This window comes from Carcharhinus amblyrhynchos, chromosome 34, assembly GCF_965287045.1.
Source record: "Carcharhinus amblyrhynchos chromosome 34, sCarAmb.v2.hapA, whole genome shotgun sequence".
NCBI classification, from domain to species: domain Eukaryota; kingdom Metazoa; phylum Chordata; class Chondrichthyes; order Carcharhiniformes; family Carcharhinidae; genus Carcharhinus; species Carcharhinus amblyrhynchos.
Window position 1 is genome coordinate 8,891,194 of NC_137357.1, and position 18,260 is coordinate 8,909,453.

An 18,260-nucleotide genomic window follows, 5' to 3' on the forward strand; every position below is an offset into this window, starting at 1 on the left:
TTTGTCAGAGAGAGGTCATGTCTAACAAATTAGATTGTATTTTACAAGGTGACTGAGTGACTAGATGAGGATAGTGCAGTTGGTGTTGTTTATATGGATTTCAGCAAAGTGTGACGGTTCTGTTCCTTTAAGAAATGTGTTTTTAATCCTGCTCTCTGCAGTTATAAACCAGGCTGCCCAATCAGATGTCTTTTATTGCTGCTTAAATGCTTTAAATGGGGTTTTGTTTATTTTTACTCTGGGCCTAATGTACATTCTGGGAGTTTATAAACTTTTGAAGGGTTGGGGGAGATTGATTGACAGGTCAGGTGGGACAGATTTTTTAAGTTTTACTTACAGTTTGGTTCAGTTTCAGATGCTGCCCTGGTTTTCAAGCCGCAAGCAACTTTTGTCTCTCTCTCTCTCTCTCTGGTGTTTTGAGAAGCTGTTCGACTCCACAATGAAAAGCAGTATTTCTGTGCCTCTCTTCCTAGTGTTGGAAATTCCATAAGTGCCATGTGGAGTCCTGGGTGAAGACAGTGTGTTTGTGTCTTTCTCTGTTATTAGAAATTCTGCTCTGTTGGAAGCAGTTTTACTTGCCTTCTTGGAGTAAAAACTTCGCTGGAAATGGTTTGCTGGCTAAAAGCTAGAGGCCGGCTGTGGCATTATCGTTATCTTGAGGTGTTGGGATTTCCAGAATGGAGAAGTCAGTTTCAATTCCAAAGGACTAATTCACAACAGATATTGCTGAGCTGCAAAATCATGTGTACATTCTTATTTTCTGTGCTGAACCTGTGCAGACGTATGGTTATAAGGAGGATTGTTGTATTGAAACAGTGCATTTAGTTGTTACGGTTTGTAGAATATCATGTATTTTTTCTCTTGTTTGTAATTGGTAAAAATTATTGCTAATTTTCTGTGTGTTAACTCAATTCTTTAATAAACTTTGTTTGGTAAAAGCTCCCTAGTGGGTCATTTGAATCATACCTGCAGTGAGGCATCTTATGCTTGCCCTAGCGAAATTCAAAGTGCAAAACTTCTGGTCTTGGTTGTCTTCACAAAATATTGTAGAGTTTCTAACCTGGATGATAACAAAAGACTTTGTCAAGGTCCCAAGTGGAAGACTGATAAAGGTGGTAAAAGCAGGTCTTGTTGAAGTTGCACAAGGCATTAGTAAGGCCACATATGGAATAATACGTACAGTTCTGGTCACCCTATTATGGAAAGAACATTATTAAACTAGAAAGAGTGCAGAGAAGATTTACAAGCATGCTACTGGGACTTGATGGTTTAAGTTATAAGGAGACCTGGATAGATTTGGATTCTTTTCCCTGGAGTGGAAGAGGTTTTGGGGTAATCATATGGAGGTCTATAGAATAATGAGCGGCATAGACTAGGTAAAAAAAACCTTTTCCCAAAGGGAGGGGCATCTAAAACTAGAGGGCAAAGGTTTAAGGTGAGAAGGGAGAGATAAAAAGTGGTTCAGAGGGGCAATTCTTTCATTGAGGGTGGTGAGTGTCTGGAACAAGACGCCAGAGACAGTAGTGGAGATGGGTATAATTTTATCTTTTAAAAAGCATTTAGACAATTAGTGGGCAAGATGGGTATCGAGGGATATGGGCAATTGGGATTAGCTTAGTGGTAAAAAGTCGGCATCATGACAAGTTGGGCTAAAGGCTTGTTTCTACGTGTAAACCTCTATGATTCTCGGACTATGATATGGAATCCAGGGTAACTTGGTGAGTTGGATCCAAACTGGCTTAGTGGGAGGAGACAGAGTAGTGGTAGAAGTTTGCTTGTGTCACTGGAGACCATTGCCCAATGATGGATCATACAGATCTATGCTAGCTCCTTATAGTTTGTGATATATACATACACGTACACAAATATAGATGAGAATGGAGGAGAAGGGATGATAAGTAAGTTTGCAGATGACACAAAGATTGGCAGGGTAGTTAGTGAGAAAGAATGTCTCAGGTTGCAGGAAGATACAGATGCATTGTTCAGATGGACAGAACAGTGACAGATAGTATTGAATGGGCAGTGACAGACGGGCAGCACGGTGGCACAATGGTAAGCACTGCTGCTTCACAGCCCAGCAACCTGAGTTCGATTCCTGGCTCGGGTCACTGTCTGTGTGGAGTTTGCACATTCTACTCGTGTCTACGTGGGTTTCCTCCGGGTACTCCGGTTTCCTCCCACAGTCCAAAGATGTGCGGGTTAGGTTGATTGGCCATGCTAAGAAATTGCCCCATAGTGTCCTGGGATGCATAGGTTTGAGGGATTAGTGGGTAAAATGTGTAGGGATAGGGGGGTAGGGCCTGGGTGGGATTTTGTTCAGTGCAGACTCAAAGGGCCTCTTTCTGCACTGTAGGGTTCTATGAATCTATGAAAAATGCAAGGTGTTGCATTTTAACAGGAGTAACAATACAAGAGAGTGCTCCATGAATGGCAGGATACTGAGAAACACAAAGGAACAGAGGGATCTGGGAATGTTTGTCCTCAGAAGCTCGCAGGAATGGTTAACAGGGTAGTTAAGGCAGCACGTGGGACATTTGCCCTTATCAGTCGTGGCATAAAGAGCAGGGAGGCCACAGAGAGTACTGCGTGAAGTTCTGGTCACCTCACTATAGGAAGGATGTGATTGCACTGGAAGGGTACAGAGGGGATTCACCAGGATGTTGCTAGGGATGGAGGGTCTGAGCTACGAAGAGAAGGATAGGCTTGGGTTGTTTTTTTAAGAGCAGAGAAGGCTAAGGGGGGACGTAAATGAGGCATACAAGGTTATGAGGCGAATGGAGAAGGTGGATAGGAGGCAGCTGTTCCCCTGAATTGAAGGGTCAATAACAAGGAGGCATAATGTTAAGGTGAGGGGCAGGAGAATGAGGGGGGAGATTTGAGGAAAATAAGTTTGATCCAGAGGATGAAGGGAGTCTGGAATGTACTGCCTGGAAGGATAGTAGAGTTGGAATACCTCACAACCTTTAAAAAGTATGTGGATGAGCATTTAAGTGTCATAGATTCGAGGCTATGAACCAAGTGCTGGAAAGTGAATTTAGTGCATTTCTGTCAGTGCAGATTTGAGGGGTTGAAGGGCCCCTTCTGTAATGTACGGCACTATTTTGAAGTTAGTTATCGCTGGTGTCTTGGCCAATGCCTATTCCTTAAATCAATAGCACAAAGAAAACAGATCACTTGGTTGCGACCACATTGATGTTTGAGAGAGTTGGTTTTGTGCCAATTGATTGCTGTCTCCCACATTCCAAAGTGATTTCACTTCACAAGCATTTCATAGGCTCTGAAGTACTTTGGGGAGGTCACAGAAGGTGTGATACAAATGCAGGTTTTTCTTTGTTGAAAAAATGGGCTATTAAGGCAGGAAATTCCAACAAAAGATTCTGAGTTCAAGATACGCCAATTCATCATCACATCTGTCACACAAATCAATCTCCCAGCCACTGATTCTGTCTACACTTTCCCCTGCCTTGGAAAAGTGGCCAGCATAATGAAGGACCCTGCACACCCCAGGCATACTCTCTTCCACTTTCTTCCATCAGGAAAACGATACAAAAGTCTTAGATCACCTACCAACTCAAAAGCAACTTTTTCCCTATGCCATCAGACTTTTGAATGGACCTCTATTAACCTAATCTTTCTCTTCACCCTCCCTGTCACTGCAGTACTACTTTCTGCACCCTCTGCTTTCCTTTTCCCCCGTATTCTATGAATGGTATGTTTTGTGTGGTGTGCAAGAAACAATACTTTTCACTACAGCCCAATAAATGTGACAATAATAAATCAAAACATTCCTCAGATCAATTGGGAAAATAAAACACCAAAACCCATAATAAAACGTGAATCGAATATTACCTTTGATTGTTCGAACTGGTGATACCAAGTTCACTCCAATTCACTTGTTGCAAACATTTCATGAGCAGCGTAGTTGAGTCTTGCTGAAGAGAGATTAGCTTGCACTGCAAAACACTGCACTGTTATTTCCACAGGGAAAAGTAAAACCTTCCATCAAATATTAGCTCTCAAGAAAGGCAGATTGAATTTCTTAGTGCAACACAAAAAAAGTCTCATATTTCTCCCTCTTGGTCAAGTCAAAACACTACAGTTACCTACTGCTGGCACTCGTGTAGTTCCAGTACATTGCAAAAGGAACGCTTTCTCAATGACTGGACTTTGTAAAGAGACAAGTTCCAGGTGAGAGCTATCAGCTAATGTAACTCATTACCCAATGCTTGCACTCTGAGACTAAGGGCAGAACTTTGCTGCATCAAGTAACTAATAGCTCACAAATACTGTTACTCCACGTGTCAAATGTATTGAGAGGGGTCAGGGCATGCTTATTCATTTGGGGCTCTCAGGAAGGGGAAATCCGTTGTGCAAAAGAAATGTCATCCAACTCTAGATTCCATCTTGACTTGCAAGATGCAGCCATAAACCGAATCATTGTGGTCATGGTTTTTCTTCTGATAAGGTGCCATTTTGGCTTTCTACCTTCTTGTCCACGTTCGGTGTTTCATTCATGAGGTATCCAAGGTCGGTGGGAAGCTCACACTATAGCCATGCATAACAAGAAATAGAAAGCAGTACTAAGGTACGTGTATTCCTTACCCCACGACCAGGATTCAGGTCAATTCTCACAAAAAGGCTAGGTCTTTCTCTTCGTGCCATGAGTGTCACACAGTGGTTAGCAATGCTGCCTCAACATCAGGGACCCAGGTTCAATTCCCAGCTTGGGTCACTGTCTGTGCAGAGTCTACACTTTTTCCTCATGCTTGCGTGGGTGCCCTCCGGTCTCCACCCACTGTTTGTGCCTCCAGATTCCCCCAACCCCTCCAAATTCTACTAAATGCTGGGAGACATTCACTGCAAAACACCTTCAGGTACTTTTGTAGAAGCATTTTATTTACTTTAATCAGTAAAGATAGAAAACAAGAACCAATATATTAACAAGCAAGTGAACTTGTATCAAAGGACAGGTTTTTAAAAACAGCATACGGTAATAAAATAGAATCAAAACATCTTGGAGACAGGTACACATTATAAACAATGAGGTTCTTTGAGTTAAGGTAGGTTTCAGAAGGTGCTGCACTAATTTCACCCAAATCACAGAACAACTGTCAAAAGATCTGACACAAGTGCTTGTCATTCACAATTCTGCTTAAATATCAAATAATGCTTATTGGACTTGTAGTCATCCAGACAACATTGTATAAATAGGTATGGTTTTGTACTTCAAAAATATAGGCTGCCGTTCATTTATTTTTTTCAAAGCTTCATCTATGCTTTGCCTTCCGTGGCAGTACCTCCGCCAAAACCTCAAAATGACACCTGCACACAAGAAATTTGCTCCCCTATTTCACATTGGTTTTCATTTAAAACTCCTAGAAATCTAGTCACAACAACTGGTACACTTAATGGATATAAAAATATGCAACTAGCACACCTGGCTTGATTGTATAACTCAAAACTAAGTCCTCACCATGTCAACATCCCTAACGGTCATACTTGCACTGAAGCACATGAACGAGGTGGTGTGGTCTACTGAAGGAAGGGTACTTTGGAGTGTGCCCCATAAGTAGTTCAAGACAGAAAGATTTAAAGTCCACTTCTTAAAAACAAACAGAAAGCAATAACTTAGTCCCCTTTCCCAATAAGGCCACGTCAATGGATTTGACGCGACTATTCTCAAAAGTTAGGAAGACACAAGTCAGAACTGAGTCTAGAGCTGGATATGCCCACTGCTGGATCAGAAAATAATTGTGAAGTCATCCATATTCTATTCGAAGTTCGAGTGCAACTTCAGACGCATTGAGGCCACTCACAAAGTCACGATGCCACTTGTACCTCACCCCACAGTGGTGAAATGAGTTTGAAGTGGCCTGGATTCTTTTGCCAGTTTAATATGAGGGGCAGTTTGTCTTCTCTCATCACCCAAGGCAGAAAAACCAATACGGATACCCACACCATAACTTGTAAAGGTTCATGGTCCACATGTTATCAGTGTATGTCTTTTAATTTTTACTTCAAGATTCAGGCATGTCAGAACTGCAAAAAAAAGTTTCACATCATCTGACTCTACACTTATTAACTTATTTTTCCCTCTCAAGTCCAAAGATTTAAAACAGCGTCAAGACTCTTCCTCAAATGGAATTAGTGAAGAATACCTTACTTTAAAAACTGACGTCTCAAGATAAGCAGGCTCAAACAGTAACAGAAGTTCTGCCAAATCTTTGCTTTTTTTTTAAAAAGGAGAATTTCCTTCTGTGATAAGGAAGGCATAAAGGAGAGCAGTTTTGGAGAGTAAATTTGAAATTCTGGCATCCAGAAACATCTTCAAGCATTCCCAGGTGAGGTAATGCACAGTGAAGACATGGGATACAGACTTGGAACACACCTGTCACAAACAAATTACCACTACTTTGACAGCAGTGAAGAGATTCATACTTCCCACATCACTTTATTCCTGCAGGGCCAGCAGCAAGATAGATTTGTGTCACAAATCAAATTCTTCCCTTTCAACACTGCTTGCTTAAAAACTTAAAATCATTTTTGAAATAACAAAACGCAGTGTCATTTCTGGTGTTTTAAAAATATCCTATTCCAAGAAGAGGATATTTTATGATTGTGCATCCACTGATCACCTTACAGATATTTGAAAATTTCTATCTCCAGCTCAGCACAAACCTTCACCCAAATCGAAAAACTGAATTCAGAACCTCAATCTGTTAAATTGAATGAGATTGGAATGGAAAAATTTAAGGTACTTTTCAATTGTCGACTCATTTGTTCCTTTAAAAGGTTATATAACATGTTTTTTTAAAAAATAAATGAGAATGTGAGAAACAGCACACACCAGTGGAGTTAAATTGAAAAGTTCTGCAGATTTTTAAACAAAAATCTCCTGCTGATTTGTCCTGACCCTGCCCGTGGCCTCTCAGAGTGAGATTGCCCAATTAGTGCCAGTCAAATTACAGGCAGTTTTGTGCTAGGGACATGTGTCCACTGGGAACTGGCTTGACACCATCCCCCCTGTCCCCACCTCCTGCACCCAACTCAGCACCCCCCTCTTCACAATCACCCTTCAGTCTGCCAGTCTGAGCTGGATTGAAACTCAGGTTTGTGGAACTGAAAAGGTCAATGTTCTGTTCGTTCTACTCCAATGCACAACTCAAGCCCCTTCACTTTTGTGCTCCCGAGGTCACACAAGGTTAGATTTAGTGTCAGACATGATTGACAGCCAATTGTCTCGGACTCTGTTCAAATTATTTTCCGGGGATCAAGGTCAGGCTTTGTATTTTTCTTTAGATGCACTAACAAGCAGCAAAACTGCTAAGAACTGTCCGCACAACACTGAAACACAGTTTGGTTTGTGACAAAGTACAGCCAGCATTTTCTCACATTTTACTTCTTTGTAAACCTGAAAGACTATTTAAAAAAAAATCAATTATATCAAAAGCATTTATAAACTTTGCAGATTTAGAAATTGCTGTCAAAAGTTGTCATAAACTATATTGTTCAGCATTGCAAGTTACAGGAGAAAACGCAAATAAGCAAACATTTTAAATGAGCTAATCTTGCTTCACCACACAGCTCCCAGGGGAAGAAACCCAAGGAGCCAAACGGAGCACTGATATGTTATTAACCACTAAGAGTACTGAATGCTCCTTCTCAAGGCTTGTAAAATGGGTCTATGGGGTTGTGCAAAAGTGTTTTAGCTCTTGGATTTCAAAACCCCATTTTTTTTTGAGGATGGAATCCCTAGCTGGTTCTGGCTTGTATATGGTCAATGGGCTATGCTTCACACATAGAGAGAAAAGTAGCACACAAGGCCAGTATAGTACTACTCAAAAATCTGGTTCAGCACTGTACAAGTACAATCCAAGCTTTTATGTAGATATACAAAACTGGAAAAGAATTAGCTTTCTTGCATAAACATTCAACCTTTAATTACATATACACACGCACGAGTGCAAAAACTTCAGTAAAGCAATTATTTCTCGAAATCCATCCTTTCCTCATCCTTTATCCATAATCTACCATCTCAATGATGTAACGCAATCACCCCTTGTGGCTGTATCTGCAATATTTGGTAAGTGTGGCAGTTGCAGTCAGAAACGCTGACTGTGAAACTTTTATTGAGAAAGTTCACAGAAATATTATTTTAAAATCCGAATTGCCTGAGTCAGTAACAAAAATAAACCACAAATGGGGTCCGTGCCAAATCACTGAGTTTGGTGACTAAAGATATTGATCAGTATTATATTTTCATGGTTTGGATGTCTCTCAAACAGCTCCACTGTCCCCACAACTTTTAAGCGTGCTCCTGAGCAGCCTTCATTTCTCACTCAACGATGCACTGTGACAAAGCTCCTGCAGCACCCAAGGTTTCCCTTTGTCTCAAATGTATCACCTGACCCAATCTCGTGGGTCCTCACTGCACTCGCAGCAGTCCACAATTATTCTTCTCCCCAGGTTCTAATTCATGCTTGACCACAGGATCACTGTAAGGTTCGCTAGTGATGGGTTAAAGTACCCAATCACAGAGTGATCCTGTCCGTCCAGTTCTATCAGGGATGTTAATGGAGGAACCCAAACTAATTCTCACCTCTTGATGTCAGGACGTTAGATCTGCTGCTTCACCTTAGATTAGCCAGCTATCCTGGGACCACCTAGCTCGATAGTAGCAGCCTCCCCTGCGAAGCCAACTTGATGCAGCCTTCTTGGAATTTTAAAAAAAATCATTAAAACCTTTGACTGAGGTGTCAAAAACCTCCAGTACTCTTAGGGTTAATTGTGTTGCACTGGCACACTCAACTTGTCCCAGCACACTGGGAAAGAAAAACATCTTCAATTAGTCTTGGATGACTAGCCAAGGCTTCATACAGCTATGAACTTACACTACCAGAGAGCATCACCACTGTACAACCAAACACTTCCTTAGACACTTTCTTAGGGTCTTCCAGTGATGTTAAAAGAAGAAAACTATTCAGAAAAGATTACAATTTGATCACAATAGTTATTTGCTTCCCCCCACCTATCCCTCATATAGTGTACATCATTTGAGGATACAGTAGATTGCAAAAACATCCAATGTTTAAAGTGGCACCAAGGTCCTCAAGAGTTTGTGGAATGATAGTCCAGAGACGAGGTAGGGTACGTGTTCGGTACAGAATTGATACCCAGCAGAAGTGGCCCGTATCCTTTGCAGCCTTGGTCCCACTGGTAAACAAAGTAAATGAAATAAATTAATGTATGTCAATCACAATATAATCCAACTCCTCATCAAATGATCTTTAGTACTGAAAGCAAGAGACGTCCATTGCAGTAAATTTACCACTTCTCGACCTCCACCACTCAATTGTAGGCATCACATTCATCCAGGCCAGAAAGTTAAGGTGACCTCAACTCTTGCCTTGTTAAGATGCACCAATTCCAATCACAGTGGGGGTGACAGGGGAGTCACTTATGAGCTTCCTATATTTTAAAAATATTTCATTAAAACCAGGGCAGCACGCTGGCACAGTGGTTAGCACGGCTGTCTCACAGCTCCAGGAACTGGGTTCGATTCACAGTTTGGGTCGCTGACTGTGTGGAGTTTGCACACTGTTGTCTGCATGGGTTTCCTCCAGCTGCTCCGCTTTCCTCCCACAGTCAAAAAATGTGCAGGTTAGGTTGATTGGCCACGCTCAATTGCCTCTTCATGCCCCGAGATATGTGGGTTAGAGAGATTAGCGGGATAAAAGTGTTGTGTTGTGAGGATAGGGCCTAGGTGGCATTATGATGGTGCAAACTCGATGGTCTGAATGGCCTTCTTTTGTACTGTAGGAATTCTATGATTCTGAAACGGTTTCTCTCAAGGTCAGCACTGCCACAAAGAAACTCCCAATTTCTTCTGTACAATCCAGCCATGTTCCTGCACAAACCACATTATTCAACCGGCTTCATCATGTCTGTGGCCCACTGGGCTCTCTCATCCATATCACAGCACGCCTGCAGTGCAGAACAGGTCCATTTGGCCCACTGAGTGACAACAATCCCATGTCGGCCCTATCCTCATAACCCCACTAGTCCCCTGACTAAATTGCCCGAAGGGGCAATGTAGCATGGTCAATCAACCTAACCCACACACCTTTGGACTGAGGAAAGAAACCAGAGCACCCGGAGGAAACCCATACAGACACGGGGAGAATGCACAGACAGTGACCCGAGGCTGGAATTGAACCCAGGTCCACGGCGCTGAAAGGCAGCAGTGCTAACCACTGAGCCACCATGCTGCCTCCTGAAGTAATTCTCACTTTGACCCTATTAACTGCTTTGTCTTTTGTGATCTTTGTAGGTTTGGGCAGAGCTAATGACTCATTGATAAATAAACTCTAAGACAAAGCAACAAGCTTCATCAATCTAAGGCAGGTACAAATCAACAAAAAAGCTTACTTGAATCTTAAATGAGACTGAAGTCACGATGCAATACATCTAATCAGCAAAGAAAAGGCTTGGACACCACTGCTCCATGGTCCAGACGTGATCATTCTAATCAACACATGAACGGTTCTTGCAGCCTCAGAGATAAAGTTTATTTATTGTCAGAATAGGCTCACATAAACACTGCAGTCAAGTTACTGTGAAAATCCTCCATTCGGTACTTTCCAGTGCCTGTTCGGATACACGGAGGGAGAATTTAGCATGACCAATACACCTAACCAGCACATCTTTCAGACTATGGAAGGAATTTGGATGCCACCTTAATGTCAGCCTGCTTGTGACACAAATAAACTTTTCAAGTAAACCGTGGACTCAAGTTAAGAACCAGAAAGATTTCTCAGAACAAATGGGCTAAGTAAGGTGAAAAGAAGGGTATTCCTTGTCTAAAATCATCCTGTGAAAGTGAAGCTATAAAGCAAAATTGCACAGACACAGTCCGAAATGTAATGCAGGATTTCTGAGACATATATTTAAATAGTCGTGCTCGGGAATTGTTTGTTAAAAGACAGCACTTCGAAAATAAAGTTATCAGGCATGGCAACTTCATGGTACAACAAAACAAAAAACTCAAGTATATATTGGCACTTGTTAAAGCTGGGAAAAGTTCATGTGATTTTAATTCTATATCAAACAAATGAAACATTAGTGAGATTTGTTTCTTTTTTAAATCCAAGTCAGCAACCATAATCATCAAGAAAACAGACTGGGTGGAATTAGTGCCACATATTACAGCTGGATCTACAATGTTTGGTTGTAAGTGAAACAAAATCCAAAAGCGGCACGCAAACAAATTAATGTTCTGCAGGTGTTCTAATTACTTCTAATTGTATTTCCTGTCCATGTATTAACAGGAGGCCAAAAGCACATTTGATGGATCTCAACAAAAGCATTGTTTTTCATCCTCATATTCTCTCTGTCCGTCTTCGGAGCTCCTACTGGGAGCGGTGAGTACAAACCTTCAAAGCTTTATCTTCAATCTGGAGCCCTCACTGACCCTCACTCAATCCCAGCAGAGGAGAGCGAGTCCCTCTGGCAGGGAAAGCACAAGCTGAGGAAGGGAAAACATCAGGAGATGCAGCAAGATTGTTTTTTACTTACTTGTTCATGGGATGTGGGCATTTTTGGTTGGGCCAGTGTGTGTTGCCTATCCCTAACTACCCTTGAACTAAGTGCTTTGCTATAGGGCCATTTCAGAGTCGACCACATTGCTGTGGGTCTGGAATCACATGCAGAATGACAAATGATCTTCCCTAGAGGCCATTAGTGAAACAGATGGATTTTTAAAATGAGCCACACTGATTTCATGGTCATCAGGTTCTTAATTCCAGATTTTTTTTTTAAAAATGGAATTCAAATTTCGCCATCAACCACAGTTGGATTCACACCCGCATCCCAAGACCATTGCTCTGGGTCACTATTTCAATGACAATATCGCTACTGGGAAAAAGAAAGCAGAAACAGAGTGAGCAAGAATGAAAAAATAGATGCGGATAGCCAAGCATTATTGGCTTTGAGCCCATTTAAAACCCAAGTTAGAGAAACTATGTAAATACTGCCGACCTGGCCCAAACAGGATGATTGACATAAATGTGCTCTGGGTGCAAACACCTAAATCTCCCGTTGTACAGACTTCATACCGGGGCCAGATTCATGCAACCCTTAAACAAAATCCTCATTAAAAACTGAATGAAATGAAATCAGTTTTGTAAAAAAAAGATTGGTCGCCAATTCAGCAACTTGTGAAGAGATTTCACTGCAGATCTACAGTGGTGTCAAACCACCTATTACATTGAGACACAAAACATTTCTTCAGAAGGCTGGGGGTGGGAGTTTCTTTTGCACAACTGTACACTGCAGATTCCTAAGGTTATTTCACAGCTGCCAGACACCAAACAGAACAATGTTAAACCACCAGAATCAAAACAAGTAAAGCCCTTTTGATTCACTCCATGGGAATCCTGCTGCAGAATCACTCCATACTTCACATTGCCAATGCCAACCTGCCATTCAAAAGGTGATGGCACATTAAGATCTTCAGTGAATAAGAACTTCACTTTGTATCGCTGCTTAAGACAGAACTGTGACCAATCCTCTAAGTTCATACCTTAGTTTTTCCGTACTTCATCTTCCACTATTGAAACTTCTATCTTCATAAATGGAGATCTCAATCTGCAGCAGCAAGAGTTAAGGAAACAACTGCAGTTTTGAAAGCACCTTTGAATTACTAGAATTTGCTTTGAAGTCATTTGTAAATAACGGGATACATTCACTGGTTTGAGAGGTGTGCACAGTTTATCTAGTCCCACTACTCTACAGATTACACTGAGGTTAAAAGTTTAATTCACTCACCAAAATCGCTAATTATTTTCCTTCGCGACTCAAGAAACTTGAACCAGGTTTCTTTCCATAAACAGAATAATTTAATAACAACAAAACTATTTTTTCATAAGTTGCAAGAACTAGCTAACATAATTATACTCAGGAAGTGTAACTATTTATCCCTTTTTTAAAAAAAATACACGAGCAGACATATGCACACACACAAAGGACAGATTGGGTCTCAAAGAGATGGGCTTTGGAGGATAGGCTTTGTAAAATAAAGGATAAAGCGTGCAGGGTTTTGATACTGTAGATCTGGGGCTAGTCCCAGTAGATGTCTGAGATTTTCACCAACAGAGCTGAACCAATTCTTGTCTCAGCTTTGCAGATTTCCAAATACGACATAGAAATGGAGCAGTGGAAAAGAAAAGGAATATTCAGATGAGGATTCTCTGGCTGGAGTTTTATAACCACATACAGGATTTTGGGCAAGGCAGCGAGAGAGCAAGTTAAGCAAGCCTTCCTTCTCAGCTTCTTCCCCAAATTGCAATTCAAAACAGGTTCAAAACTTAAAGATCCTCTGTCAAGTGATTTCCAGTAAATCACTAGTCTTTGCCTTTAAACCAGTTCTTTTCCATTAAAGTAATTGCAATGAAACAAACAAATAACTGGAGCAAGAAACAAACGTTTCAGGTTCAAAAAGTCAATCAGAAGGAGCTGTACTTTTTGCATAATCTCCAACAGCTGTTATGATTCAAGGAAAGTTGGGAACCGGATACCTGGGGTGCAGAATTCTCCCCTTTTATATGAGGTACACCAATTGCCATCATCAATAAAATCAGACTATTGTGCTCTTCTTTCCAGTTATGCAGTTTTTCTTCTGGTCTCCTCATATTCCTCTTGTATTCCTTGCCATACACGCCCATAACTCAAAACACACTACGTGAAAGAAACCATGAAATTGCTGTGGTATTTTTGTCAAATATTAAATAAGTACAATGTGTTGAATGTGTCCCAAGCATCAATCAGCCCATGTGAACATCTGTGTGACACGCACACAAACACAACACCCTTTCACTTTCCGTCAGCAAAGTCAGCCATGTGAATCTGAACCACAAGATGATCCAATTGCTTCAGTCACTTCCCCAACCATGCTGAATTCACGGTCCAAGAAAATTAAAATTAAGATCCTTGTAGTTGCAGGCACATTGCCACAAGTAATTGGAATATCGCGCCAAGATCAGCAGGGGTTGCAGAGGTAACTAACCATACTAAATGTGGCAAGTCAATTCAACTGGCAACATTTGAAACCATTTGCAAAAATCTGCCATTTATTAAAACAATTAATCTGTATTCTCAGGGGGTAAGCGCATTGCACGATTCGCACATTCCTGAACTAGGGAGATTTGGAAAGGTTCAACAAGCCATTTAGATGGCCGATCGTAAAACAGGCTTCACAACAACAGGGAGTTGGGATTCCAAGTGAATGCACATGGACATTCTGAAGACAGGATCAGGCTTGGCAGCAATGCCCTCCAAAGCTCCATTTCTATACCTGCATTTAGAAACAATCAAAGCTGATGCACACATGACTAAATGAAAATGGTTACTTGGCAGAATCCCTGGAGCACTGCTGGATCAATGCCGAGAAGTACCAGAGCTTAAGTCACTATCTTCAGAAAAGGAAGTTGATTGAAGTGGGGAGGAGAGCGAGGTTCTGAGAAAGGCGGCAAAGTGAGATGTACCAAGACGTTTCTCTGAAAAGCAACGGGGAAGTTTTAGCACGCAAAAGAACTTGCAGCTCAAGAAATCAGTCAGTAGAGCCATCGGCCATCCAGACCCTGAAGCTCTTTCCCGTAAGATATAGGTGAAGAATAAGACAATTCAGCCAAATGAACGTGCTGTAGTTTGCTGTCTGCCACCGTCACCATACTCTCACTTGAAAACATAATACATTTCTTGAATCATTGCATTGGTCTCTCCTAATTTCCATTCAATACTCCATATGGAAAAACGAGGAAGGATAAATGCTTCTGTAGGGAAGAAGGAAGAGGTGGGCGGGTCACCTCAATGTCTCTCTCAGGATTTGCTTGTGCAAATACAAAAAGCAAATACCTTCCAACTAAAGAATTCTTTTAAAAAAGCTTATTTTCTGTAATATTCTCAGGTCAAGTAACTTCAGGATGTTAATAAATCCAAGGGTTACAATTTTTTTCAAAAGGGCAGAAATCACACTGCCGGTCCCCAAAAGAACTCAGTAATTTTTTTTTTAAAAAAAGTCACAAAAGATGAGTATTTTCATCCTGTTGCTTGTTCTTGATACCAAGTGAATGGCGCAATGCACTTGAGGCAGAATGACGTTTTAATCATGATCATCAAAAAAACCCGAACTATATAATGTTTTACTGCCTTCACTGGAGTGGTAGATGTTTTAGCAAAATTTTAAAAAATATATTAAAATTTATGGTGAGTGATTGCACAACTATTCCCAAATCCTGGGTGAGTGTGGAGGGTCTTAATTTCTTCCAAATAATTTAAAGGCCATCCTGTCACTGTACAACATTGTAATCTATACACAGTCCAAGAGCCCAGATAGCCAGGGATCCAAGGATGCACCACCATCCGTGAAATATCACGAGTGGGTACTCTTTCCATGAGCAACCATCAACCACGCTGACAGCTTCTTCAGAGAAGCAATACATATCCATGGCAAATCAAGCACCATGGGAGAGTTTACTGCAAAACTTCCATTTTAATCAACAATGACTACCTGTTGATATCAAATACAGGAGACCAGCTGAGATCTTTGACATTAAATTATCACATGACTATGTCAAAAGATGGATTCGAAAACCTATCATGTAGATGTAGGCTTACATTCTGCTAAGTGGAGTCATCATAATCAAATTAACTTATAAATTGGAATTAACTTATAAAAGCAGGGCAACGTAGAATGATAGGAGGGAGTGCAGCGAAGGTTTAGCAGGCTGATTCCTGGAATGGCAGGTCCGTCATATGAGGAGAAACTAAGTCGGTTAGGATTATATTCATTAGAGTTTAGAAGAGCGAGAGGGGATCTCATTGAAACTTATAAAAATCTAACAGGATAGATTCAGAAACAATGTTCCCAATGGTGGGGGAGTCCAGAACTTGTAGATCATAGTTTGAGGATAGGGGTAAACCTTTTAGCACTGAAATGAAGAGAAATTTCTTCACCCAGACTGGTGAATGTGTGGAATTCACTACCACAGAAAGTAATTGAGGCCAAAACATTGTCTGATTTCAAGAAGAAATTAGATATACTTTTGGGGGCGAAAGGGATCAAGGGTTATGAGAGGAAGGACGGGGATCAGGATACTGAATTCGATGATCAACCATGATCAAAGTGAATGGCGCAGCAGGTTCATACAAAATCAAAGGCCATTTGACCCTATGTTTCTACGTAACTCCCAATGCCACCTAGGGTTGAACCCAGACAGGGAGCCAATAGTTACAACACCACACAATTGGATAAATTCCACCTGTCATTACATTAAGTAAAAATAAATCCAGTGTAAATATTACACACTTTTTTTTAAAAGGAAGGCATATCTTTTTTCCCACCCAACTGACCAAAAGGAATTTCACCACTCCAGTGACCAAACCAACCGAGAGCTAGACAGCATTTTCTGACCACTTATCAAAGCAAGGTTACTCGCCAGTCAAGCAGTTGGCCTCGGACTGAGTTTGAGCTTATAAATGGGTCATTATGTTCAGGCATATTGAAAGGAATTTGATAATTTTTTAAAAGGTTGCCAAGGAAGTAATCTACTTTTGATTCTCCAATTAACATTACACAGGACTTCGAGAAAAGTTAAAAATGGAGCAGCCTGAAAGTTTCAGACAATTCCTTCAGGAGATGCCGAAGTTTTTACAGCAGTGCTTTATCACTTCAGTGAACTTCCCGAATACAAGATGAAGCAGCTTCTTTTCAGAGCTGCACATTCCTGCTTGATATCAAGACGAAGAGTTTTTTGCAGGGTGAGCTTACTGAGTAGAAATAAAGCAAAGTCTGAAGTATTTTCTTGAAAGGAGGTATAGGATAATACAAACAGAACAGATCAACACAAGGGATTTGAGCAGATACAGTGACTGAAAGCAAATATAATCAAAGATGATGCCTGCAACTGCCAAACTCAACCTCATTCTCATCCTACTGCAATCCTATCTCAAAGAAAGGCTTGATATTTTCAACATCCCAATCAGCATTCAAAGGGTCAGAGGTTTACAGCATGAAAACAGGCCTTTGGACCAACTTGTCCATGCCGCCCTTTCTATTTAACCACTAAGCTTGGACCAATTGCCCATGTTTGGCCCACATCCCTCGATACCCAGTCTCCCAAAGTCATCAAGAACGCAGGGGCTATCCTAATCTGTATTTAAGTCCCATACTCACAAGCCTCTTGAACCCTTGGCCATACACCATAATTCTTCTCCAATTCACTGCCTGCCCTCTATCCAGCCACTTGCTCAAAAAGCCTTTTTTCCATGACTTTGTGCCTACCATCTACACCCCGAAACATTTCCATATTTGTTCGGATCAGAGAATACCTACAGTGCAGAAGGAAGCCATTCAGTCCATCAAGTCTGCACTGGCAATTATCCCAAGTACACCCTATCCCTATGACCCCATATACTTATCCCACTAACCCTTCTGATGTACGCATCCCAGGACAGAAAGGGGCAATTTAGCATGGCCAATCAACCGAACCCGCACATTTTTGGACTGTGGGAGGAAGCTGGAGCACCTGGAGGAAACCACGCAGACATGGGGAGAATGTATGAACTCCACAGAGACAGTGACCCAAGCCCTGGAGCTGTGAGGCAGCAGTGCTAACCACCGTGCCACCCATGTCTTCTTCAATTTGGACACGACTTACATTCAACTTTTCCTTATTTCTGTTTAATTATCACTGGCAGGACATTTAGCTGTCACAACCCAGCACTTGAGAATCTGTTCACATTGCAACTTCCATCTAACAATTCTCATGATCTTCTACTTGATCTTTTATCGACAACAGTGCAAATTAACTTCACTCATTTCCTGCTTATTGTCCTCAGATACCTTGCAAAGCACCTCATTATGTTTAACACATGAAAGGCACTGCAGTCATTTTTAGATCACTTTACATAATGGATGCATTGAGAGTTAATTAAGAATTCTCCAAAACCTTTAAACTGCAGTTAATAGGCACAGGAGGGCCAGGACAGGGAAAGAAGAAAGTACCTTCAAAAAAAGGAGGCAATACAACTCCTCAAATCTGCTCCACCATTCAATGCGACTCTAGCGAAACTTCCACCTTTCCCATTCTAACCCATCAGTGCCCAAAAATTTATCAACCTCAGTCTTGGAAATACTCAGAGCTCTGTAGTAGAGAATTCCAAAACTTCTCAACCCTCCCAATGAGGAAATTTCTCCTTATCTC

At 41.2% G+C, this 18,260-nt stretch overlaps 1 protein-coding gene across 1 annotated transcript in view; it reads right to left on the reverse strand.

Moving 5' to 3' along the window:
* Positions 1 to 4,875: 4,875 nt before the first annotated feature.
* Positions 4,876 to 18,260, reverse strand: part of LOC145361327 (golgin subfamily A member 7-like) — a 33,244-nt gene continuing 19,859 nt past the window's right edge. The window contains exons 5-6 of the mRNA XM_080216986.1: positions 12,581 to 12,645; positions 4,876 to 9,213 (exon numbers count right to left, since the gene is read on the reverse strand). Of these exons, the coding sequence (XP_080073112.1) occupies positions 12,598 to 12,645 (48 nt within the window). The 3' untranslated portion in view covers positions 4,876 to 9,213; positions 12,581 to 12,597. The remainder of the gene's footprint in view (positions 9,214 to 12,580; positions 12,646 to 18,260) is intronic.